At 33.8% G+C, this 27,862-nt stretch overlaps 2 protein-coding genes and 1 pseudogene across 2 annotated transcripts; 1 reads left to right on the plus strand and 2 right to left on the minus strand.

Annotated features, from left to right (window-relative positions):
* Positions 1–4,534: 4,534 nt before the first annotated feature.
* LOC140968100 (uncharacterized) lies at positions 4,535–11,944 on the plus strand. Its single transcript, XM_073428948.1, has 6 exons — positions 4,535–4,986; positions 7,440–7,526; positions 7,969–8,145; positions 8,243–8,329; positions 8,418–8,489; positions 9,551–11,944. Exons 1-6 carry the CDS (start codon positions 4,789–4,791, stop codon positions 11,510–11,512), a joined length of 2,583 nt encoding a protein of 860 aa, XP_073285049.1. The 5' UTR covers positions 4,535–4,788; the 3' UTR covers positions 11,513–11,944.
* Positions 11,945–12,659: 715 nt separating this feature from the next.
* On the minus strand, positions 12,660–15,302 carry LOC140968102 (heptahelical transmembrane protein 1-like). The gene is made up of 4 exons (XM_073428949.1): positions 14,835–15,302; positions 14,629–14,721; positions 13,691–13,730; positions 12,660–13,599 (listed from the first exon to the last, which is right to left on the minus strand). Exons 1-4 carry the CDS (start codon positions 15,122–15,124, stop codon positions 12,922–12,924), a joined length of 1,101 nt encoding a protein of 366 aa, XP_073285050.1. The 5' UTR covers positions 15,125–15,302; the 3' UTR covers positions 12,660–12,921.
* A 4,981-nt stretch (positions 15,303–20,283) lies between these two features.
* Positions 20,284–27,522, minus strand: LOC140968101 (probable sucrose-phosphate synthase 1; annotated as a pseudogene).
* Between the last annotated feature and the right edge of the window lie 340 nt (positions 27,523–27,862).

Consider the following 27,862-nt stretch of genomic DNA (forward strand, 5'->3'; position numbering starts at 1 on the left):
TTATTTATGGGAATAAACTAACATAATGATTTCACAATCATATTTTAAAAATTTTAGACTAAAATTCATATATTAAAATTGTATTAAAATTAAAAAACATTAATGATTGTCAAGATAAAGCATATGTCTCCCGGTTTCAAAAAGCATGATAATAATAATGCAGTCAAATTTCGTCTGCTCGCCAGCTTTTTTTAAAAAAAAATTTAAGTGGATTAAATTTATTTTGGTATATATTAAATTGGTGTATGAACTTTTATAAATAGCTAGATGAACTAAATTAAAATTTGATCATTCCTTGATTCAATCTAAGTACTTTTTGTACAATATTTTTTCTGTCAATTGCAAAATAAATAATTATACATCTTTTTAATATATTTATTGCCATAGTATATATAAATTACTTGAATCTACATTATACTTAATAAATAAGTTTTTTCTGTGAACGGATGTCCGAATTCATGGAATAGGTGAGCAGTTGGTTAATAATCAAAAGTTCGATTCTCCTTACAAACATCTTATCAGACGAATTTGTCACGACATGACTTATTCATTGTGATTTATTTGCCTAACGTGGTTTGCATGTTATTGCGTTAGTATGAAGGTTTATTCAGTCAGCACCGAAAAATACCGCGACGGATTCTTGTGTCATTAAAAAAATATTAATAAACTTCTTTTGATTATACGTATTAACGAGGATTCAATTAGTTAATATCTACAATGTAGGGGAAAAACTTCGGGCATAAAGTGACTAAATATTACAATATAACAAACATATTTTTACATGAAAATTTGAATTTAACCTCATTCTTATCGCGACGCTCCCTCCTCTAAAACCCAAAATTCAACGTTTTCATAATTGACCGATAATCAAACCAATATATCTTGAAATAGCGGTTCAAATCAATCATACGATCGGATCAAAACATTAATGTTATATCATATTAATTATATTAAATAATATATTTTAAATTATAGAGATCTTAAACGTGTATATAAATAATAAAAATATATATTTTCAAAGGGTAAAAAATCAAATAAACTATAATACTACTAAAATAATATTTTTTAAAAAATATAGAATCTAAGTAATTATATATAACGAGAAATAAAATCTAAAAATTAAATTAAAAAGCTAAAAAATTATGGATCGGTACAAACAGTTATAAACCGGTTAATCGGTTCAATACGGGTCTAGACGGTTCTTAACCAATTTGATCGGCAAAATATTTTTGAGTGATGTTTGGATCGATTTTCAATTGGAACGGTCGATCCGATCCGATTATAAAAAGACTGCCAAAATCAATGGAGACACGTGGTCCACATAATTTGACTATTACCAATCATAAATTTATGAGTGAACGATTATTTAAATAAGACTTTCACATTTTTGTTTCTCAAAATATTTTAATAAAACAAATTGAAAAATTACATTTTTTTTTCATGTGACTCCCATATTTTCCTTTTTTAGTTATGTTATCGTTAAACTTATAGTTTTAGACCACTAATTTGTATTTGTTTTTATTTTAATAATTTTTCATCATAGTATTAAGTGGCGTCGAAAAGTGACGTACGAGAAAATAATGATGTAGTGGCGGACATGGATAACATGTTTAATGGCACATCGATGCTCAAACGAAATATGACTAAATTACAAGTTAGTGGATTAATATCATGAATTATTCGATAATAAAACCACAAATGAAAATCCAAGTTAAAAGATCACAAATATAATTTTTCTCGAAACAAGCTAAGGTCAAAACAAGCGGAACAAAATCGAAAAATTGGTTTTGTGGCTAGCTAAGATGCACGAAGTATATGTTTTTTTTTAAACACAACAAATAAGATATCATTATAACGATTAGGATTGTACATAAAAGATGGAAAACGAGAAATATTACAATTTGGGGTCTCACTCCACAGCATGGAACTAGAACGGGAATGAGAAGCTTGGAAAGAGAAGCTTTGGCTAAAGCATTTAAAAACTCGTTCACTTGTCGTCGAGAAAAGACAATATAAAAATCTTGTTAGTTTCTAATCAAATATTTGCATGATATAACTAAACTCTAAGATATATGAAAATATAAAAATCTTGCTAGTTTATGTGACATATATAAAGTCTCTTGTGACACGAGATGGCCCGATTTATATTCATAACGAAAAACAATATAAAAATAATAATTTTTCATGGACTGGATCGAGTTGGAGATTTATATCACAAAATCGTATGAGTTTTGTGATCGTTGAATATAAATCGGCTCACAGTAAACTCCATTAGCTAGATCTACCCGGATATTAGATTGAAAAACTTTTATATAAAAGCGAGTAACGTCTGGAAAAAGATTTAAAAGCAAAGCTTCTTTCTTCACTGATCATAATATGAATTTTTAAACTTAACTGGAGCCGACAAGAAAAATTTTTTTTATATCACAAAGTTTAGATTCAAGAAACATTATAATAATATTAACTACCAAATAAATAACGGAAAACCTGATCAATCACATATGCAAAATAAAAATTTTTTTTAAAAAAAATAAAAAAATTATATGTTCTTAATTAGTACGTTGAAATGGTTATCACGATATTTCAAACAAAGAAAAATGAGATTTTTTTTGGGCCAAAAAACAATCTGAGACTTTGCATGAATTGAAGTACTCATTCCGTCAATTTAATCCAGAAGGCTGACATATCCATATATAAATATAAATAAGTAAAAGATACCATTCTTTATTTTAACTAGCTACTTGTCATACGCGGTGCGTGTGTACGGATTTTTTTATAATTATCGAGAGCTTAAAGTGAAATTTAACAAATTATCGAGGGACTAAAGTGCTATTTGAATAGTTGTAATTTAAAAAAAAATAAAAAAAATGTTTTTTGTAATTAAAAAAAAATAAAAACAAAAATATAATTGTGATATAAAATAAGGGCAAAATGGGGAAATCAAAAAACAGACCAATTTGTTTTGTCTCTATTAGAGATTCTTAATATATAATAATAATAGATAGATAATAGATATATAAAAAAAACAAAAATGTCACCATCGAATTATACGTACAAGATTCCATGAAGAATTAAAAACCCATTCCACTATCGCTCTCTCCGTACTCTCTCACGCATATAGGATAATAAAATTAAAATAAACTGGAAAATGGTATATTATTTTAAAAACAATCACTAGTTCCTCTCCTTTGAAATATTATTTGTTTTTTAAGAAAAAAATTAGAAAAAGCTTCACAACTGAGAGCAAAAAGATAATATATAATATGATATGATATAAATTAATATTATTTTTTGTTTGAATGGCGGAAACGTCGTAAAGTTAAAACGACGTTATTACAAATATTTATTTGGCGTCAATATATAAATAAGATGTGGATCTGTTTTTAACTTAGAGGAGATATGTAGTGAGACGGTCTCACGAATCTTTATCTGTGAACGGGTTAATCTTACCGATATTCACAATAAAAAGTAACACTCTTAGCATAAAAAATAATATTTTTTTCATAAATGACCCAAATAAAAGATCTGTCTCACAAAATACGACACGTAAAATCGTCTCACATAAATTTTTACCTTTAGCGTAAACTAGTTTTCGATGAAATGGAATCTCTAATAATAGTAAAAGACAAACACATCTTCAGCTTCACGTGTTGCAAATTGTTTCTGCCAAAAAAGTAAAGAAAACAGAATCGGAACACAAGAAACTAAACACGATGGAATACGGATTCTCTCATCCCATAATTAGACAAACTACAAAAATACAACCAATATCAACCCATTTTAAAAACACATTTTCAACATAAATTTTAAAGCAATTTACACAAAAAATGTTAATTTTCTAAAGTTTATAAATGAGTGAATATGCATGTTTTGGTGTAATATTGAAAGTGTAAAATATAAATTTTTAGAAGAATTGTGTTGTTAAGCAATCTAAACGAACACTCATCAACCTTGGTCCTTGTGCGGAGGAAATTTATCTTGAATTTGCTTTGTATATAAGTGTGTTTGACTGATGAACATGACTTGTTCAATATGATTTACCTTATCAGAAGTTATATATTGTTTTTTTCATGAGTTTACTCAATAAATAAATGAAGAAAGAATCTTACCTTAAAAAAAAAATAAAAGAACATTGTAATATAAACAAATATAGAAAATTATAAATATGAAATAGTCTCATAATTAATATTTTCAGATATACACGAAGCGTATAAATTATTATTAATAAATTATCATCGACAGCTAACAGTTGGGCCAACCCATTAACAAATCAAACTAATTTACAATATGACCGGCCCGATTCAAATTTTACAACACACCCTAAAGCCCTGCCCAACAGTTTGGTACCCGAATAATGCCTTCTAAATATTTACGGGTATCAAAAACTGTGTTTTTATTTTAGTTTGTTAATTTTTTACATTTAATTAATAAAATAATAAATTTGATTGATTATATTATGTTTTTAATTTGATTGATTATATTATGTTTTATTAAAAATAAATAAATAAATTCCCTCTACCATATCATACAAACATATTATACGGATTTATAATATCAGCCTCTCCTTCTTCATTTCTCTTACTGAAATTGGTGTCGCTACTCGCTAGGGTTTAGGATTCTGCTCTGCTCGTTATCTCTAGCGAAGAAGACTCTTTCCCACTCCAGTTGAAATCTTAGATTCGAATGCGAATTTGAAGGATTTCTTAGAAGGGGCAACTTAGGTGTTTCCTTTGTCTGCGGTGCATTGTAGTGCCGTTTCAGGGTCTAATTGAATCGATCTGTGAAGTTATGGATTCAAGTTCGGTGCCATTGCCATCTCCTAACAGAGATGCGTCGCCGTTGGCCTCCGTAGCGGAGAACGACAGTGTTTTGTCTGTTGCTGCGGGTCTTGCGAAGGAAGCTGCTTTACTCTTTCAGGCTGGAAAGTACGTTGATTGTTTGAGGATTTTGAATCAGTTATCGCAGAAGAAGGAGCGCGATCCGAAGGTGGGTAATCTTGTATTTTAGTTCAAGGAAATTTAGATTCTATAATTTCGATTCTTTGAGTTCTTTTTACTGGTATCACTATGATTATCAGGATAGCACATTAGCTGGAGTAAATGGAAGAGAGTTTTAGCTCGTGATGAGTTGAGATGTGTCTTTTGTTTTTCTTTTTCATTTCTGTTGCCTATGCTGATGGTTTCAAATTTTCGAGCTTGTCATTGGATTGGTGGAGTGGCGGAGCCAGGAATACGACTCTACCCGAGTTATAATTTTAAACAACAAAATCTTTTAATATTTTAAATTGCTAACCGGATTACCGGACTAATATAAAATTTATTCAAAATTATACAAAAATTTACATATAATTTTTTTAAAAAAAGTTAGGACCACCTGGGCTGGCAAGGACTGTGGCTTCGCCACTGGATTGGTGTCGTTTATTTTGAGATACTGATGCCATATTTGAGATTCACGTTGTGGTAACCCATGGGTAACTTCAGGCTAGACTGTTTGTGGTTTCACGGCGAATTATCTGATTAAGTTGTACTGTTGTTGTTCCTTATGTTTTTTTTGTGTCATATTTTATGTCACAATATGTGGATATAGGTTCAATACATTAAGAACTTTTCTTGTATGAGTAAAAAGGTATGAGGTCTTTGGTGTTTTCTTGATTAATCTTTCGTTAGAAAGTTGTTGAACTGTTTCTTGTAATTTTTTACTTCTCCCAGTTCTGGAAATGGCAGTCGAGTTCTGGTTTTGTCTGCTGTTTTGTTGAACCATCACGTTTTATATATCAAATAAAGTGGGGGAACTGAGTGACACTTTCTGAAGCCATGATCTTATAGAACTATTTTCTTTTCCTTCTGTTACCACATCTTTGTTCTTTCTTTTAATTTGGCTCACCTGAGCTTGCCACAAGTGCTTAATTTTGCTATAAAATGACATAGGCTGGCGATTTGTTCTATTTTTGGTTTATTTTTCTCATTGGTAATATAATAATGATTAGTGACCTGGCTGCATTCCTTTTTTCCCCTCACAATCAATAATTAATTTATTAGTAGGAAGATCTGGGAAGGCCAAAGACTCGGGAGTAATGGAAATTATAATATAGATAAAGATCTCAGTTTTCCATCAACTCTGTTTTACATCAATGTCTATTGGCTTTACCAGCTTGTTGCCTTTGCCTAGTCTTAGACATGAATGTCCTTTTGTATCTTGGTATTTCTCATATTCCAAGTGCCATATTAAATGGAGAATGTGGCACTTCTCAACAAAATATTTCCTTCTTTTTCTTCCCTTAGGAAAACAAACATGTAAAGTGAAGGGGTGGGGCACAAAAATTTCTGTAAGACCTTAAGCAAGATCCTGCATGTTCATTACCGAAAGGACTATGCTAGAAAAAGGATCGTGTTGTAACATATAAAGCAATGGTTGGTTATTGACTTGTCATTGTCCACACCTTTATAGTTTATACAACGAAGAATAGGTCGGGAAGGAGGGTTTATCGAATATATGAGAATAAGAGTTAAAACTTTAGCATGTTTTGCCTCAGGGTCGAATCTGAAAGTTTTAGTTCTCAAGGCAGAATATTAATGAGTTCAATTTTATATGAGTACAGCGGCCCAGCTAGGTTTTATTCCTTGAGGCACATATTAATGATCTTTTCTTTCAGCAGTTCACTCAATCATTTTTATTTAGGTTTCTTACTCTATTTTGTGGCCTAGCCCTAATGGGCTAACGATATAGAAGTAGAAAACTAGGATATAGATTATTTTTAATCATTTTCTGTTGAAGTGGTGAATTGCAAGTTTGAAACTTGCTTTGGAGATCCATTAACATCATTTTCTGAAATATTGTCAGAAAGCCTTGAAGAGATTCCAAGTCTTCATTTAGTATCCTGGAGAGATTCCAAGTGTGTTGTCTTGTTTGATTTTCTCTTATTTTTTAATCATCTCAGTTGTTTGAATGCTTGCTCTTTTTGAGGACATTCTTCTTCTGGGTTTTGTCTTTCATCAATTTCTCCCTCAATTGCACAAGCATATTGAGACAATACTGTGTGAGGCCTATATATTTGTGATAAGTCAAACAAGTTATGCTTATTAAGATATTAAAAACCATGCATAGTGATTTAGCTTGGATTGAGATTTAAATTTTCAAAGGTCGTGAAAGGAACATGAAAATGAAAGTTTTAATACATGATTAACTTGACCAGTCTCAGTAAATTATTAAATGGCCAAGTTGAAAAAAAATAAATTCCTTGAATTTACGCCAGAACTATTGGTCATCAAGACTGTTTCAATTGGTGGTTTCAAAAAATTAAAACTACTGATTCATTTTCGTTTATGTGAGCAGATTGTGTCAGGGTGAATTTTTTGTAAAATGAATGCTTCGTCTGTTATCTCATTTGCAGTTTCTGTCTTATTGATGTATCATTTCTTTATTTATTTTTCCCATTTTAGATTCTTCATAATATAGCAGTTGTGGAGAACATTCAAGATGGTTGTTCATATCCTAAAAGGCTTCTTCAAGCACTTGAAAACATCAAGGTTTGTACTTAGATGGTACTTTCCCTTTCTCTTTCTTTATGTAGGGACTTTATTCATCTCCCTATGTACACATCTTTCCAATTGAATGTGATTTTATGACAATTACATGGAATGATAGGTACCTGAGAAATAAATATTATGTGTGCGTGCTTTCGGTCTTCGTTTATCGTTTTTTAGCAGATAGGACAAAGAAGAGAAGGCAGTCTTTTTGTTATGAAAAACGTTCATCTTTGCCCATTAATCATGAGCTTTGCATGCAACCTCCTCAGATTGTTACCATCACCTTTTATTTTTTGGTCTAGGTAATACTAAGTCATTTGTAATGCAGTTATTAGTTGCAAAATTTTCTACGTTACCCTTTGTACTTAGTATGAAAGTATTCCAACATAGTACAATGTTGGTTTCACTTATTACACTGGGTTTCCCTTTTCCCTTGATCTAGAAACAAAATGAAGAGCTTGCTTGTGCTTCTAGAGAACACCTAGAGGTTGGCCGGCACACCGGAAGCAAAGATACAACTGGTAGCATGAGGGGAACCAATGATGTGGTGCATCAGGTTTCTGGTTCCCCTGTTGTTCGCGGTGATGAATTTGATACCTCTGTGGCAATGTTCAACATAGTATGTTTCATGTAGTTTGGCACTGTTAATATCGTGATTTGGTGCTGATTTTTCCCCCCTTCTAATCCCCTGTTTGCATTTATGATTCTCATTGCAGGCAGTTGTTTGGTTCCATCTTCATGAGTACCCTAAATCATTCTCGTGTTTGGATGCTTTATATCAGAACATTGAACCAATTGATGAGGTAAGCAAGTATTATGTATTACGTGTTACAATGTTTCTTGTTTGTGAATTCTGATTAAACCAACTGGCTAGCTGTCACTATTATATAGGGGACCGCACTTCGTATTTGTCTTTTGTTGCTGGATGTTGCATTACTTTCTCGGCATGCATCAAGATCTGCTGTAAGTACAATCTATCTCAGAATGGATGTGGTATTCTCAAGCGGAGGTTATTTTACTTGCTTTTGTCTAAATATGATCAATATTATCATCCCTTTGGTTCCAATAGTTCTTTCTCGAGGAATAGATAGTATTATCATTTTTACTTATAAAACATTTGGTATGATGTATTCTGCATTAAACTGCAAGTGGCCAACTGTTTCCCCGTGTCTTACCTGCATGGATTTGCATGTATTCTTTGGATGGCTCTTATAATGAGGAGTCATGGTAGACACAAAGATTTACAATTTTTCTTGTGATAATAATAGTATTTAAATAGTTAAATGCAAAATTTCAATATTATATATCAAGATTAAAGTTTATGTTGACCAGAGGATCTTATTCCATGCTTCAAAAAAAATGCTAAAAGACCTGCTAGGTCCGCACATAAATGTCCTTTAAATTTATTAATAAACTTTGTTTCTTATTGGGAAAAAAACAATTTAGATTTTATGATTTCTACCGGAACCTGCAGTAAATATATCGGTTGATTCAGGATAGCTTCTACTTGTCATTTATAAGTTTTGATTATTTGCACAATTACATAGGTATGGAATTCATATTGTTGACGTAAACTCCTAAAACGTGGTAATGGGCTAAAGTTATCCTTGTGAGGGTATATGGCTTAGAAGTCTTAGAAGATGAAACTATTTAGGGTAGAATGTGTCTTCGCTTCTTAGTTTCCTATAAAAAAAAAAATGTGGCTTCGCTTCAACAGCTTGAGCCTTTCATTCTAATTAGAATTAACACTTGCTTTTGCTCTTCTCCAGTGCAGTTTTGGTATGAATTGGTATATGAGATCTCTTCTACTCTTTCTGATGTGTTCTTTTCTCAAGAAATCTTTTAATAACTGTAATTCGAATGATGAGGACCAGTTGTATTCATAGTGTGATAAGTTTAGTCACTGTTAAGGTGTATCACCAGTTATTTATCATAACTCCATGTCATAAGATTTACTACTGTTTACTTGTTTAACTCTTTATCATGTCTTTTAGATGTGGGTCAAATAAGAATTATTATTTCAGGACGTGATAAACTATGTTGAGAAGGTTTTCTGTGTCAGTAGCTTGACCAATCAAGTAGATAACGGCCTCTCTGCACAGCAACAACCTTTGCCAGCATTGAAATCTGCTTCAATTCCCAGCAACTCAACCATTTCTGACGCTTTTCATTCCGATTCTGCTGACACTTCAAATGCATTGGAGAATTCTTTGATTGGTACGTTATCAGAGGAAGCACTTGAAGATGAATCACTGCGGTTGTTATCTTCCCTTGACATTAGTGGCCGAAACCTTCAAAAACCTGGTATCCCATCTTCCAATGATCCTTGGAGGAGCCAAGCTGTTGAGTCCCTGCCAGCTATTGATTTAAGACTTAAGTTGTATCTTTACAAAGTTCGTTTCTTGCTTCTCACCCGGAACCTAAAGGCAGCCAAACGTGAAGTGAAGATGGCTATGAACATAGCTCGTGGCAAGGATTATCCCATGGCTCTCTATTTGAAGTCACAGCTCGAATATGCTCGTGGGAACCATCGCAAAGCAATCAAGCTTTTACTGGCATCAAGTAACCACTCAGAAACTGGAATATCTAGCATGTACTACAATAATCTTGGGTGCATCTATTATCGACTTGGGAAGCATCACACCTCAGGTTTATTCTTTTCTAAAGCCCTAAATAACAGCTTGCTCGTTAGGAAGGAAAAACCTCCAAAACTCGTAACTTTGTCTCAGGATAAATCCCTGCTGATAACATATAATTGTGGTGTGTATTCCTTGACATGTGGTAGACCTTTCCATGCTGCTCGCTGTTTCCAAACTGCCAGCTTAATTTTTTACAATCAACCTCTTTTGTGGTTACGGATTGCTGAGTGCTGTCTAATGGCCTTAGAAAAGGGATTGATAAAATCTAGTCCTTCCTCAAATGACAGATCTGATATTAAAGTTAATGTCATTGGAAAGGGGAAATGGAGGCAACTTGCGCTGGGTTATCGGGTTTCATCAGATGACCAACTTGAATTTATGGGAGAGGATGATTTGTTTCCAAGTGATGGCAGGCAGCCTGGTCTGTCATTGCCTCTTGCCCAGCAGTGTTTGATCAATTCTATGCATTTGTTTGATTCGATGGAGTCAAAAAGTTGTAGATGTGGTTCAGCTCCTAGTTCAGAGGAAAGTGAATCAATAGAAACATCAGAGCTGCAGAGTACAAATAACAAGAATACCACAGATGGCGATCCCAAGGCATCAAATTTGTCATCTGCCACAAGCCAGGTCAATTCAAATGGTGAAGTGAAAGAACAAAGAGTTGGAAACAATCTAATTACGTCATTGCAAAGTTCTATTCCCGAATATGAAGGCTTTTGTATGAAGGAGAACAGGATGATAAAGCAAGCAGTACTCGCAGATTTGGCATATGTAGAGCTGGGACTCGGAAATCCTTTGAAAGCCCTGTCAACAGCAAAGTCTCTGTTAAGACTCCCAGAGTGCTCAAGAATATACGTGTTTCTTGGGCTTATGTATGTAGCTGAGGCATTATGCCTGCTAAATAAGCTGAAGGAAGCTGCTGACTATTTGAAGACATATGTGTCTGCTGGAAACAACGTGGAGCTTCCTTACAGCCAAGAGGACTGTGAAAAACAGACAATGGAAAAGGAGCTTGACAACGAGGACTCAAATGGTGGGTCTGGGGCTTCTAATACTGGCTCTTCAGGAAGTGACTCCAAACTATCCGTGTTTGCCAGTCCTGAAGAGGCTCGTGGAATTTTTTGTGCGAATGTTGCTGTCAATTGTGCTTTGATGGGGGATTTTGAGCGAGCCCAACACTTTGTGATGAAAGCTTTATCTGAAACACCCAATGCTACCCAGGCTATTGTTACGGCGATTTACGTGGATATAAAGTGCGGCAAAAGACAAGAAGCTCTTGCCAAATTAAAACAACATAGAGGAATTTGGTTCCTCCCTGGGGGTTTAAAATTGAACGGCTCTTCTTGATGCAGCGTTCTGTTGTTTTTATTGGTCACTCCAGCCTCTGACTCACTTTGTCTTGAAGCATCCTCTTATGTTCCTTAAAAGAGCCTTGGTTACGTTGAGGACAAGTAAGGATAAGCACTGCATTAGCAGGTAAGTTGTCAATCCTTTTGAAAGGAGAATTTGTAACATAAAATTGTTCATCTGAAAGAATAATATTTTTATTTCCGATTCTTAGTTTTGTGGTAGTTTTTTAGTGACATGGCTTAATTTTGGTTACTGAAGATTCCCATATCTAGGTTTCGAGACTTAGTTTTGATTCAAATGTAGGCTTTGTCGGGATTCAATTGAATCATAGAGGGGGGCATGAGTTCTTGAGATTATTAAGCAAACACAAAAACCAATATACTCTTGTAGATGCCAGCATTTTAATGAGTATCTGTTTTTCAATGTTAACATTTACATTTGCTTATTCATTGGCTTTTGCTTTAGTTGTTGTTGCCGTGTTAGGGGGATGGATCATCGCTCATGTTCCTAACAAGGGATTGTGAGTAACAATCCAATTTATATTATTTTTCTTTGTCATATAACAAAAAATGAAATAAATACCGAAGGCCGTTTCGTAATGGTGTTGCACATAATGAGAAGAGTAACGTTTTCCACTTTTTAAATAAATCCTAAAGAGTAAAGGAAATAAGTTCCACTGGACCTTCATATTCTGGTGGCCACCGATTTTCTAAAAATAACAAACGTGCTTGTTATGTAATTCGATTCGTTATTTAAAACACTCAGTGGATTGATTACTTACATGATTTATTTAAGAGTATTGTACGCTTCTGTAAATCAATTCGCAAATGTATTTACTATGTTGTTTTCATGAATTTTGGTTTACAGACTTAGAAAATTATGTATTTTTTTTCATCAACAGTTTTTTTTTTGGGGGGGAATTAGATCACTAGCAGAGATGGTGGTGTTGATTAGGGTCTGGGACAAAAATTTTCTTCACTCTACAAAGATAATAACGCCAAATAACTAGGATGGCGCGCTTTATTGCCATTTAAAATTGTGATATATTTAATACCTTCAGCCATCACATTTAATTCGCATTTCATGAAATTTTGGTTAAGAAATGACGTGGAATTTTTTTTAAGTATTTGATTAAATCTATAAATTAAAGTAAAAATCAAATTCTTTATTTTATATAATAATTTTACACTTCTGAGCCTCTAGGAGAAAGCTATACCAAAAAACTTATTGCTCTTCAATGAAAAGCGGAAGGCTATTCCACCATGCCTAATCTCACACTTCCATCCTGCAAATATTGTTTATAAATTAACAATCACCTAAAAATATGTCATTCATATAAATATTATGCTTTCATTTGGCAATCATCTTTGATACAATGCAATAGGAAATTATATGTGAATATCAAACTATTTGTCACACCCAATCTGACCACGATATCTCAAGAACAATTGTGCAGCACCATAATGTGCTAATGCCCCCAACACAACAAAAACATGGAAGATTTGATGGCTATGCCCCGCAAGGTCGAAGAACCCCGGCTTCCACCGCTCAGGAATCCGGCAAACATAAAACATAGTCCCTATCAAATACGATAGAGCCATGACAGATTCATAGGCCAATGTAACGTTACGGTGGGGATCTTCCCAATTCACAACGACAGCATGAACCGCCGGTATCAAACCAATCAATCCCATAGATACGAAAAGCATAGCTCGGAAAGAGCGGTATTTCCCAGTCGAAAAGGCCGGAGTGAGCAACGTGACGATGGTGCAAATCCCGACGATCGTGATACCGACCAGGTAAACGACTTGCCAATGCGGGGTGCATTGAAAGATGTAGTACATGGCGGGGAAATAGGACGTAATTATCATGACAGTTATACCGACATAATCCATCTGAAGTAGCAACAAGTTAAGGTGGCGTGAATGGCAACAGAAGAGATGGCAAACGCTACTTGAGAGGAGACAGAACATGGAACCGCTTAAGTACACATAAAATGGCCAGTTCGTGGTGGCCTCTTCGCCCGAGGTTGTGTCGATTTTCAAATGAGATTCTTGCTTCAGGTCGATCAATTTTGTCGGCCCCTGAAATGGGAAGTATTCGGATTCTCATTTTCGTCGTTAAAAATTCAAAGAAAAGCTTGACGACTTGGGTACTTGAATGTGGGGAACTCACCAGGGAGAAATTCTTGGAGATATTTGCTGATGGGTATTGCCTGTAAAAACAGAGCAAGACTCGTTATTTCCTTGCTTTAAACGCTAGTTTGCATTTTTGTCTGAATCCACCTAATTACATTTAGTTCACAAGCAACATATTTCACCACAAGAGAGTGCCTTTTCCTTTTATCTATTAGGATGTAAAACTAGCCATGAAAAGAAATATCACATATTTTGAAAATACGTTTGGATTTTTTTACCTTTTTTTATTTATCTGGATATTTTATGCATTTTGGATTTTAGTAGGTGATAGGAGAGTGGGAAAAAATTTTGTTGACATAAACAATATGTACACATGATGGCTTGAATTAAATTATAAGTCAACTTTTCAAAAAAAAGTGGGTGACAGTTGACAGATCATAGTTAATTGACCCTTTCTCTTATTGAAATTGATTGATAACAGACAGCTAATAAGTAATAACTACTCTGGAGCAATTTCTCTTATGTGTCAAGTTGATTTACTTTTGCAAGAAATCAATAATAAAATTATGGCCAGAAGGAAAGATAAATTTTCCAACTTTGAATATGAACACATTAGCCCAAATAGGACAAAAATTAATACATCAAAGTCTTAATATAAACAAAATTAATGTCCTTTCATCTTGTAATATTTCTAAACGTTTTAATTTAATTCATGTACCAAAGTCTATTGAGTCATCCCTAACCGGTCCTCCTCCTGACTCACTCTCCGAACTTGTTGCAAGCTTTCAAAAATATATATGTCCAAAAAATTGAATTATTAAATTTTTTATGAACCACAAAAATGAATTATATTCAATTATTCATGTCCTGCCTTATTCATCTCCATTGCCTAAGTTCTTCTTTTGAACTAAAAATACATATGAGAAAATAAAAAAATAAAAAAGCAGAAAGCTCAGAAAATTTTCTTGAAATTACCCAGCAAATACTGTGATGAAATCTGCAACCTGAGGCATGTCCTTTACATTTGCCACTGTCAATCCCAAGAACAACAAGAACCCGAGCAAATGCCTGCAAGAGAACAAATCAACAAATATGATTCCGAATCTCAACTTTATTTTAAGGTAAACCATATATGTTTAACAAGAAAATGAAACAAACATGAAAATAAAAACTTGACTTACGTCCACACATTCAATGTCTCATTATGCCACCGAAATACACTGAAAAAAGCCTGTTTCAGAGGCCAATCAGCCCTGTAATAATTCAATATGTATTCATTATCCTTCATATACTCCGGCAGCTCATGATAGGATAAAAGATGGTATTTTTTCCCTTCGAAATCTTTGCAACCAATCCTTATCTTGTTGAAGCTGTTGATCTTCTCCGGTGTGCAAAGTTTTCCATCTTTTTCTTGATCCATCCCTTTAACTAATTTCCTATTACGAACAGACCCTTTACTGCTACTTACCATAATATATAATTTCTTGAGCAGATATTATTCATGATTTGGAGAGGAAAATAGGAACCCTTTTCATATGAAAGACAGAGAAGAGAAGTGTGAACTGTATGGTAACCAAGCAACTGTACAAAAGAGCATTTATTAAGGAAGGCTCATACTTTGCCTTTGCTACAATTTAATGTTGCTCAGTTAGGTTTTGTGCACATTTGGTTAGGTTATCAATAACAACTCCATTTAATGCAGCAATTGGCATCATGCATCATTTATTATTTTGCATTGACTATATATATATGTATGTATATGTATATATATATGTATAAGTATATACTAATTTGAGCAAAGTTGAGGTGACATTCATATATTAAATGTATAATTTTTTATGTTTCATCATATTCATTGATATTTACATAACTGTGTATTGTGAGTGTGCAACGTAAATTTATCATTTTAACTTTATTTACAGAGTGCTTGTATAAGTGATTTGTTATATTTTCAATATTTAGTTAATTATAAAACATCGAATTAAATGGGGGTATATTAGGAAAATAAAAGAAGTAAATTTTTTTGAGTAGGTCTCATGCGAGACCGTCTCACGGATCTTAATCTGTGAGACGGGTCAACCCTATCCATATTCACAATAAAAAGTAATACAATTAGCATAAAATGTAATACTTTTTCATGGATGACCCAAATAAGAGATTCGTCTCACGAATACGACCCGTGAGACCGTCTCACACAAGTTTTTGCCAATTTTTTTTTATGTGTGTGGTTTGTTAAATGACGAGGATCTTGTAGCATGACCACATGCACTCGATACTTTTTTATAGCATACAAATAAACTAACACCCATTTCCTATGGGTAAATTGATGGGAATGAAATTTTGAGTTTGAAGTCAATTGAAATAAGTTTTTAGTAGTTCAAGTTTAATGCTTTTAATCAGATTTTAGTCAAGATCAAATTAGTTAAAATTAAAAATTAATAAACAAAAACAGATATAAGATCTTTATTAATTTAGATCACAATTACTAGCTAGTTTGCAGAATTAATTCGATTCGAGCTCGAGTCGAGTAATTTTGAATCAATCGAGCAGCTTTCCCACCTCACAATCCTACTCGGATCAAGTTTTATATATGAACTTGACATAAGATGAAGTGGAGGTATGAAGGTGATCGTCTCCCTTAATAAGAAAAAAGTAAAATAATATTTTAAATAAAGATTTGATTTATATATTTTCTACTCAAAGTACACTAGCTAGGTCGTTTGTCTCATAAAAAATTAATTCGAATCCATCCACGATCAAGTGAAATTCGATTCATATTTTTATCTCTAATTATTATCAATGTAAGAATAAAAAAATTATAGAAGGCTTTAAATTGAAGAAAAGACAAATTAGAAATATTCTTTCAAATAATTAATAATTAATTTGTTGAATGGTTAAATATCAATCTAGAAAGTATTTTGTGTTGGATATTATTGCATGGTAGTTGGGAATTTGGGATATTTTTCCTAACCATTTTTGTTTGGTGGAAGTTAAGCAAATGTTATAGTATTTTTATTGCTTTGAAATTAGAATTTGAGGCTACAAAGTAATTAATTAATATATAAAAACGATCAATTTGTTGCCCATAAGAAACCACAAATAAAAAATCAAACTTGAATAAATTTTCGCACTTCAAATCAAAGTCGTATTCTTTTATTATACTATTTACTACGTAATAAGTGTGATATACTCGACATTAAACCATATGTTTTCCATGTGAATACTCTATCTATTTGCATGTGAACCGTATCTTATTTTTTTTTTTTAAAAAAAAAAAACCAAAAAAAATATGAAAGAATTAATAAGAATGATGGATTTTATAAAATTTATTTTTAAATTAAGACCACTAGCAGAAAATAATTTTTCGGAATTTAAATCATAAATTTGAATAATAATAATAATAATAATAATAATAAATATTATTATTGAAGCTCTTCAAAAATCCCAATACCTTGGTGTGGTTATTGATGATCGTAAAATATTAAAATCATACTTAATTAATTGTATTTTTGTTTTTGTTATGAGATCAACGAATAAATCAACTCACATTTTAACCAGAACAACTGATTCTATGTTTGATTAGGCAAAAATTTGTGTGAGACGGTCTTATTAGTCGTATTTTATGAGAAAGATCTCTTATTTGGGTCATCCATGAAAAAGTATTACTTTTTATGCTAAGAATATTATTTTTTATTGTGTATATCGATTAGGGTTGACACGTCTCACAGATAAAGATTCGTAAGGCCGTCTCACAAGAGAGATTCTCGTCTGATTAAGAGGGATATATTGCGTTTCCTTCCTCCTTGATTTCTGATGTATTATCGTTAGATTTGAGTGAACCGATATAGTTCTTGTTAAAAAAAAAAAAAAACTAGTAGTAATAATAATAAAAATAATAAAAGTGAAATAATTCGGATTGCTTGTTCAATAAATACGATTGCGACGATCATTAGAGGCGTGTAATATGTATAATTAAGTCACGCGTACTTAGTTTTGTATGATGGTTTTAGTTTTTTATAATAACATTATTGAATTATAATATTATATCTTTCAATTTCTTGAAATTTTAGTCTCCTTTCTTCAGAAAAAAATGAAAAATTTTTGTTTCGTTTCATCATATATTGGAGAAAGCAGACAAACTCTTCTTTTCTCAAGCTTATGCTCATACCCGAGTCCCGACCTGGTTGTTCTTTCAACGTTTGAACTATTCATTTGAAAAATAGAAATTCTTGTTATTAGATGATCATGACATTTATTGAAAATCGAAATTCTTGATCAATTTATGAACGATATCATCTTTTTGTTCAATAAAATATCAAAGTTGATGATTGACTCATTACATATTAGAAATAATCACGGAAAATCATTTGCTAACGCGGGAGCACTGATTTTGTAAAATTTATATAAAATCTTACATGAAATATTTCATGTAAATTAGAGGTAAATCTTTGTATGATCAACATATAAAACATGAGTGGGTCTCATGTGAGACCGTCTCACGGATCTTAATCTGTGAGACGGGTCAACCCTACCCATATTCACAATAAAAAGTAATACTCTTAGCATAAAAAGTAATACTTTTTCATGGATGACCCAAATAAAAGATACGTCTCACAAATACGACCCGTGAGACCGTCTCACACAAGTTTTTACAATAAAACATAGCCACATAACATAAAATCAGCCGTACTCTCACTTAATAAATGAAATAAATTAATGGATAAAATTTTTTAGTGTAAAATGAGCCACTAATGGTAATGATCATGCCCGATTTTCTATTACATATAAGACAAGAATCACCCATTCCCATTCCCATTCCCATTCCCATTCCCAATGAAAGTCAAACTCTAGAGAGACCTGTCTATCTATCCATTTCCCAAACAGAGCCATCATCAATCGAACCCGTTTTTTTATGTCACAATGGCCAGGGCAGTAACTGGGATGTGTCTACAATGTTTCACCGTTTAGAATTTCATAAAAACTTACGTGAGACGTTATTACGGATCGTATTTTGTGAGACAGATCTCTTATTTAGGTCATTTATGAAAAAATATTACTTTTTATGCTAAAAATATTACTTTTTATTGTGAATATCGATAGGGTTGACTCGTCTCACATATAAAGATTCATGAGACCGTCTCACAAGAGACCTACTCTAGAATTTCTGCTAGGATATATATAAATATCTATATTTTAAAAAAATAATAAATTAATGACGAATAGTTTCCACAATATTTTGTTTATAGGTCTCGAGACTGGTACATTCGACATATACCTAACATGAAAAACAATATTTTTGAGATATATTTTTTTTTTCACGAGTTGAGTCGGATTGAAGAACCGTTTCATGAGTTGAGTAGGGTTTTAAGACTAAACATATATTTGTATATCTTAAATACTATAGATTAAATCTGGTTGTAACAGAGATAAACACTTGATATCATGGTACATTTTTCAATTCAATATCAGATTTAGTCTTATGCATTTTGATACTTCACCAAATTTAACCGTACAAATATTGATAATTATAGTATTACCTTATTTTATAGGATTAATTACATGTTTGTCGCGATAAAAAAAAAAATCAACTATATTATAATATTACATATACATCCATCCCTTGAGATTTGTGAAAATTAACAAATAAATATGATAATTTTTAACATTACATGCAGCTCTCATGTTTGTATATTTCTTATATTTAACCCCCTAAAAATGTAAAATAAATACAGATATAAGAGTTAAAAATATAAGATTAATACGAATTTGATGGCAGTGTTTATTTTTCACAAACCTCAATAAGATATATATAACATTTACATATATATAACATTTAAATATAGTTGATTTTTTTTTAACTTTGACATATCTCGAAAGAGATAAATGTATCCCTATTTTATAAAATAAATCCAACTAATTCCAAAATTTTATTACACTTCAATTTTTTTTAAAAAAAATTGAATCGTACAAACACGCAACACATAAGTTCGTGTATTAAGTATATATATGTGTGAAGGGACAAAATCAATGTATACAACCAAGCTAACATGCAACAAAATAATAAAGAGCCAAAGCCACCTAATTCCTAGCTAAGACTGAGGCTGTGAACAATAAATTGTACGTCAAGTGTAACACATGATGGCTAACTAATTTACAACCACAACTTGAGAAAGTTGGCATGCAAAGGTTATCGTGAATTATGAAAAATAATTTCCATATTACAATCAATATATAAAAATTAAATAAAAGTGTCAACTTAAAAAACACAACATACCACTCCCCCTGATATAATGCAAACAGACAGTTACCACAGCGTAAATTAGGTGAAGGATAACAAGCTATCTCCACCATAAAAATCATCGACCAGAACACTTAGGAGAACGACGCAACATAGTGGCAAACAAGAAAGAATTATAGAATTCTTTCCTGTTGTGTTGTGCCATAAAAACAGCCAGTGTTATAGGTAAACAAAAGCAAAGAAATCTGTAAACAAAGGCACCAGCTTCACGTATCCGTTCGAGGTTTTATAAACTTAAAAATCGGGCTGTTTTTCTTGCAACATATCGAGCAACCAAACAGAGTTTTCACATCTCAAAGGTTTCAAGAATGTACAGTGTGTAACCCAAAGTATATGCTTTCACAACATGGTATCACCGTGCTGTGAGCAACAGTATGTAATCCGTAAGATTTTAGTATTCATCATTCATTATTTTTGGCAAGTATGCACTTGTGGTCATAAGTCAAAAATTAGAACTTGAGTAACAGTAGCTCGGCCAATGAGGCTCGGAGATCAGAGCTGCTATATCCTTCAAGCATGCTGATAATGTTAGGGCTATCATAGGATATGACGTCGGTCAGTGGGTAGCTTCTGTTCACATGGAGTTGGTCGCTTGTGCTACTACAAACGCCTTTCAACACGACAGACTTGTGAACACCTCCGAGCAATTGTTCATAGTCACTGTCCCCACTTTCCCCGACAAAAACCACAATCTTTGATAGGTCCATACCCCAGCGAAGATATAAATACCTGTAAAGCAAGTTTTACATGTCAAGCTATGATTCCATTTATTTTAACATGGTGATATGCAAAATGCTACACCAGAGAAGGGGGTCAAAGATACGAGGATGATGAGAGCTCCATTTAGTTGTTCGAATGGATGTACAGTCAAGCCTTCCCAATTCACCCTGTGATGATTTTGATGACTAGGTCATGGATTAAAAAAAATAACGTCTGGTTGTAAGAAGCATGAGTTGAGGCAAGAAAGAAGAAAACCATCTTCATAATACTTTTCTCATGTGGAAAGAGTGGGAGGTTAAGTACCTGGAGACGCTCATCCAGCAGCATTAAATTGTACGCATCCAAGTTTTTTTTTTGGGTATGCATCCAAGTGTTTTAGAACTTACCATGGCGCATACTACACAAATAAATGAAATGCCAAGCAAATGCAGGACACTGTACTAAAAACTCTAGAAAATAATATAATGGCTGCAAGTATAGATTTCACAAGAAAAGATCATCGCCAATTAAAAGTTGTACCTGAGTGCTTGGGAACGAGAAGCAAGGACTGGAATCGCATTAATCTTACTTCCATTTCGACAATAAATAACATGACAACGTAGTGCTTGAATTCTCAATAACTTTCTTAGTTCCTTAACAGGGGGAACCTGAAAGACAAATGTTCTTGTTAAAATGGCATCGGATGTTCTACTATTACGTAGAGATATAGTAACCTAGGGCGGGCAATAAAAAAGCAAAACTAATGAGATCAAGGAATTAGGCAGGACCAATGTGCAACTACTTGAGGACACAATAAGAGCTGCAGCATATTTCAATTTGTTGATACAGTGCCATTACACTGCGAGAAAAATAGAAAAATAAAGAATATTGGCTTACCACTCCAGGCTTCTGAACTTTGAAAGAATAGCAGTAGTCAGCTGACTTCTCTTCATCTTCAACAACATGATGTTCATCCCTTTCTCCCTTCTTCTCCGCTGTAGAAGCCCATCGGAGTAAAGTCTTTCTTAAACCTTCACCACCCCAACGGTATTCAATATGCGAATGGTAAGTTCCCTGTATTGAGGAGGAGGAAACACGTGTTCGTGATTGCTGTGGATTGTTATGAAGGTGATGGTCTTTCTGAATGTGTAAGAAAGATCTTTGAGGCTGTGGAGAAGGAAACGACTGAAGGGTCAGTCGGGTTTATATTAAACACGTCCTTTAATATTCACTCGCCTGGTCCTAGAATTGCAGACATATAAGTAGGCCATAGGCCACAGATTAGATGCTATCTCAACATTTTGTGTTTGAGAGGGAAATGCTAAGAGTGTTAACTTACCAAATCCAAAAGTTAAACCGATATCAACATTGTACCAAGAAATTAGTAACAGTTGAGTATTATATTGAAGAAAATGGATATAAAATTCTACAATAATTCTAGCTAACAATAAAACTACAAGGTGCCAAGTCCGAACCTTTACTATACTGTTATTGTTTCTCAAAGTCACCTCCCACGCCATCGGGAAATTGTTCCTTTTTGACAGGAATCAATAAGGCACAGTTGCACACGAAAGCTACAGTTACTGACTGTGAAATTAATATGAAAGTTTATAGGTCTGTTCCACTTTCCAGTCTTTTCTCAACCATGTATGGGCTGGTATTTTGAGAAAGAGAGTGGACTCATATATTTGTTTAGTAGTTTCAATGTTAGTACAACAGTCCAATTGGCATGATGCATGTTTAATTCACTAAATTCTTTGAATTACCAAAGAATATTGCTTGAGCTACAAAAAAAACATGAGAGTACCTTAGTCTTTGCTGCTAGGCGATAGATTTCTGGAACTTCAGCTTGCTTGTGATGTTTTGGATATGCCACTTGACCATAGAGATCATATTTATCAATAATCTTAAGGATTGATAAAAGAACCGAAGCATTAGTGCTTGACATTTCATCAATATTGTCACGGTTACCCATTATTAATGCCTGCAAAATATAAGGGAAACAAATAAAAATGGCAATACAGGTACAATCACTCAATGCAATGGAGTTAAAGCATTCCACAAAAATGTGTTCGGGTGGCAGCTTACAAGGTTAGCAAGTTCCCTCAGAGGACGGCACTCTCCAAATGCTTTTACCAAAGAAGTGAGGTTTTTCTTTTGATCTGGCCTTGCGAGTGCAAGTATCATAGGCTTCCTTGGATTTGAAAGGAAGCGCATTATCTGCACGGGTCACATTATTAGATACTAGCATTAACTCAAGAAACAAAAATTTAAGGTGTTAACTATTTAATGAATTTTGAAAATTAAATCTATCTAAAAAGTACTGCCATATTAGCAACAGAGTGCAGTATTTTAGTCTAACCTCTACCCAAATAGCTGGATCTGGAGACTTGCCACCTTCACTTGCTTCTGTTTCTGCATCCATATCTCCATCATGAGGAACAATATGATGAAATTCCATCCCAGGTGGTATTACCTGAGATTACAAACTCACTCTGAGTAAAAAAATCCCCAATGTACCCTCAACTTGCCTACCCCACCTCCTGAAGGGAACTCAGAATATGAGAATCGAGACAAAGACAGAAAGAATACCTTTACAGCAGCCGTTTTCATAGGAGATGAAACTAAATAACATCAAGACAGATCGCCAAATTTTTAGAAGATCAAGGAGAAGTTAAAATCGAGTATTTTAGGTGGTATTTGGCAGGGCTTCCAACTTTTTTCAATTCAAAGACTTTGCAAGAGTTTGGAAGAAATTCTTAAATGTGATGTTTTGTTGTTAGATTGTAACTTTATTTTTTCTATTGCAGGTCAGATATCTTGAATTTAGAAATATGTGTGTATTTGGTATCATGAAGTGTGAACGGTAAAAGATGAGTAAATTTGTGTATTGGATATGATCCAATGATAGTAAGAGCAACTTGATTTTTGAAGCAGATTAAAACAAACCAATACTAAAAAACGCACAAATGAATTAATAGCTTAGCCACGTGTTTTAAGTAAATCATAAAAACCAAAGAGTTTCGGACAAGTTCAGAGACAACGGGACCACATAACAAATTCACATTCAAAGCATGTGCCATGTAGGAGTATTTATCATTCACTATACTGAGAGAGAAACTATGATAACAGGCTAAAAGATAAATTTGATTAGCAAAAAATATTTAGACTCTGAGTAGTATGGGATCTAAAACTGGAATTCAAGTACTCACAACCATGCGAGGCGTGAATCTTCCATAACAGCTCACATTACGCTTAATCCTTGCTCGTAATTTACGCTCTAAAATTGGATCAAAACCATCATACAAACGCCACTGCTCGTCTATTTCTTGTCTGGTGCTAGTAATGACAATCTCAGAAGCGTCAAGTGATAACTCCTCTGCCTCTATTCTACGAATTATTTTGAAGGTAGAATTGATCTCATCCCTTGACAATCGACCTTGTCTCAAAAGCTGTTCCAGCTTATCGCGACCCAATGAATGACCCGTTAAAATCATGGGTACATTCAGAGCACCCAATAAAAGAGCAGCAGAGTCACCTGCATCTGCATAATGCCCATGAATCGCGACAGGCCAGACAGGATATCCATGACCAATTTGTTCGCCAAGAACCTTGGACATCTGTATGATGTGATTAAGAGCTCCATCAACAAATTCAGGGCTATGTGGCCACAGAAGTTCTTTAGGAATATATTTATCTTTAGGTCCAAAAGGAATGCGAATGATGTACGCGCCGCTACTTTCTCCCACTTCATTCACAAAACCTTCTGAATTTCGTGGAGGTAGCATCTCTGTGGGTTCACCATAGCTCCAGTCTACTTCTGGCGATGATACTTGTCTAGTAAGTAAATCAACACGATACACACCTGGCATTGAGCCTAAAGCTCTTGCCAGCTCAACTACATACTTCACCTGAAGAAAAATATAGAAAAAGGAAAGTAAAGCATTCTCCATAAGAAAGTTGATATTGAATCAACTGAGAACAAGTTTGACAAATCGAGAAACAATCCCAGAATTTTTGAAGCACCGACGGTATTAACATATGAAAATGACATAAAATTCCCCTGGGAGCAGCACATAATACATACCTGACCGCCAGTATCAGAATCACGACCAAGCTCCATGTTTTCACCGCGTATCAAGCCATGAATGCTGAGAGAGAGCTTGTGTCAGCAAGCACATATTAAGTTGCACACCATTTCTGTATCGTTATATTTAGGCAAGGGCATCAAATAATAAATTCTGCATGTTCAAATATATGAGTTCCCTTCATTTCCTGGCGGTCAAAAAAATTCATCAGCACAAGGAAGTCAATGCTCGAGAATAATCATTTTGACACAGAAGAATGATTATCTAACTTTATTTTAGTTAAAAGTGGCTATAGCAGCAAAACCAAGTAAGGTTATCAAATACCTGATTAATAAATAACACGTGAAATACAGGATATCAACACCAAATACCTTTTTAATCATATGAAATATAAGACATGACAGATTTACGTTATACCTAATCAATACGATGTACAATCGTTTCCCTTTTTGTTGATTAATCCATGTCTCTAATGTGTCAACAGAACTAATTCTCGGAAATCGACCTCAATTGCTTTCTCCATGAGATGAAAGATCACCAGCGGCATCTCCTTTCTCCCCCTCTGATAAGTCTTCTGACATGTCAGCAACCGCTTCTTTTCGACCCCTTTCCCGTTCAAGTCGACGTTTATTCATCCTCTGGGCTTCCTCACCTTCAAGCTACAAATTAAAGAAATAATGGCAACTCAATTACACTACTGATAGAAAATATAATTTACAAAAAAAAAAAAAACAGCAGAAAATGATACAATATTTTCTAAGACTCCCAACATTAAAAGTATGTAACATGGTTTGTAATACCGTTGATGTAAAAAGGGATAAAAGAAATCATTGTCAAAAAGACGAACAATAAGTCAAACAAACAAATCATAGTCATCTTTGAGCCTTAAATTAATGGCGATACTATAGCATTATTTTAAGGAAACTGTATCATACTTCATGGTTATTAAAGATGCATGGCACATTAAAGCCGCCTTGAAGCATAGGAGAAAGGCCAGGGAGATGCGAGGTCTGCTAACTTATAATTGTATAGAATCTACGTATATCGTGAAAATTCTCTCATGTTTTCTGCATACTATCGAAGCATACAAAATTTCATTAGTGCACAAATAAATATGAATAGCTATTAGATCGAATTTCACCCTGGATTCAGAATCCCTTTCTGTTAGTCTTGAGTTTTTGATATGTGTCCTTCAGTTGCACCTTTTTGCACCACATGGCTGGGTGTGAGATTTATGCACATTTAAGAACTATGTGCACAATTAAAGCACATTCAGAACAAGTAAAAAGAAAACGGAAATATCCAGAATGCAACCACAAAATGATCACAATGTAGAAGCAAATTAAACACATGTCGATTACATATTTTGTAATACATTTAAAAGAAGTTAATACACATGGATTTTTGAGCTAGAATACTCATAGTTGTCACGCCCATATGCCATCAATTAAGGCCACGATAAATAGGAAGGATTCGAAGTATGCATGCATATTAACTGAATTCAGCACGCACTTATGAAATGACACTAATCAGAAGGTAAAATAAGCAAAAGAACCAAAGAACGACAAAGTTGAACTATGGTTAGCAAATCTAGTATGCTCTTGTCCAATAACTTATATCATTACTAGTAATCTGTAACAAGGCTGGCCAGTGAAAAACAGAGTGTAAAGAAAATATATCGAAAAATCAGGTCAATCTAAAAACACTTGCCATCACTCCACAACTTCCCCCTTAACACCAGAACTGTAAACAAAAAGGATAGATTCTGTTCGACTTAAATATGCCATGATGGTATTTCCGTTCGTGCTTATCGAAAAATTAAGTAAATAGCCTCAAACTGAAAAACTCGCCCGCAAACCACATAGTTCTTCGTGATTTTCAAATATTTTACAGGCAACGATACAGTTGATATAAGAGTGAGCCATTTAGCGTATAAATTAATTAATAAAGCAATAATCTTTTACCATTACGCACAGATATGTATATTAGGTTCCAAATCATTAAGCGACTCGCACAACATAACACTTCAAATATGCATCTAGAATTTTAATTCAGACTTCCTTCCCAAGCAGGGATCGGGGCGTCATCACCTAAACAAACGAAACTCAGAAGAGGAACTTCAAAAAGAAAAATCAAGTACTGAAACATGGAAAAAAAATCAAGGAAAAAAAACCAACCTGCTTTTTCTGGCGAGCCAAATTCCAAATACGCCAGCACATATTCTCCATCCTCGTGTTCCTTTCCTGTGGACTCCGAGTCGCCTGTGCCTGAACAAAAAATTCACACACCCATGGACAGTAAAAGACATACAGGGACGCACATTATACGAACAGAACACAAACTCACAACACGAAACATACATACTCGGGCCCAAGCGCGGTGGAGATCGGTCTCATCGAATCCCGTGATCACCTCCTCCACGAAGTACCGCGTGGGACTAAACCTCCCCCTCTCCCGCAGCAGCAACGACGACTTCGCCTCTTCCAGCCCGGGCCCGACATCAAGAATCGCTTCCAGATAGCTGTTTATCCAATCATTCCCCGCCATTCCCCGCCACCACCAGAATCACCACAGCTCCCCTGCGTGTATGTGGAGTCTGCACTGCAATTGATTCGAATATTCGCAAATGTATGCGTGTACATACACACACACACGTGTTCGCACGACAGAGAAATGGAGAGGAGGGGGATTTTGCTGGGTGGTGATGTTGATAAAGCCACTCCGAATTGAAATTGAAAATCAAATAATCGAAATTTCGTAATTGTCGACAGTCAATATTACATGTATTTTTTCCTGAATTTGATTTCGATCATATGGCCATTCAACCTCGTTATATATGTGTGTGTGTGAAAAATGAGTTTAATCAAAATAATTAGATAACGAGTAGATATCTCGTGACTCTTCTTATTAATAGACGTATTCATATTTTTTTTAATATGACTCAAATAAAATATTTGTTTTATAAAATTTATATATCATATCGTCTTATATGAATTTTTGTGTTAAATAATATGATCACGACAATTAATCCATTTTGCTATCAATTTAGCCGACAATAATAATTAGTATAGCATGTGATTGGCAAGATATAATAATAATGATAGTAGATTTTTTTAGAGAATAT

The sequence above is a fragment of the Primulina huaijiensis genome, unplaced genomic scaffold (genome assembly GCF_012295235.1).
Source record: "Primulina huaijiensis isolate GDHJ02 unplaced genomic scaffold, ASM1229523v2 scaffold3245, whole genome shotgun sequence".
NCBI classification, from domain to species: domain Eukaryota; kingdom Viridiplantae; phylum Streptophyta; class Magnoliopsida; order Lamiales; family Gesneriaceae; genus Primulina; species Primulina huaijiensis.

Excerpts from the sequence above, each read along its gene's own strand:
- LOC140968102 (XM_073428949.1), bottom strand. The coding sequence starts at position 15,124 with ATGGTAAGTAGCAGTAAAGGGTCTGTTCGTAATAGGAAATTAGTTAAA. Across the intron at positions 13,731-14,628 it reads TTCATCACAGTATTTGCTGG|GCAATACCCATCAGCAAATA; the intron begins GTAATTTCAAGA and ends CTGTTTTTACAG. Across the intron at positions 13,600-13,690 it reads TCTCCAAGAATTTCTCCCTG|GGGCCGACAAAATTGATCGA; the intron begins GTGAGTTCCCCA and ends TTCCCATTTCAG.
- LOC140968100 (XM_073428948.1), top strand. The coding sequence starts at position 4,789 with ATGGATTCAAGTTCGGTGCCATTGCCATCTCCTAACAGAGATGCGTCG. Across the intron at positions 8,146-8,242 it reads CTGTGGCAATGTTCAACATA|GCAGTTGTTTGGTTCCATCT; the intron begins GTATGTTTCATG and ends TTCTCATTGCAG. Across the intron at positions 8,330-8,417 it reads ACATTGAACCAATTGATGAG|GGGACCGCACTTCGTATTTG; the intron begins GTAAGCAAGTAT and ends ACTATTATATAG.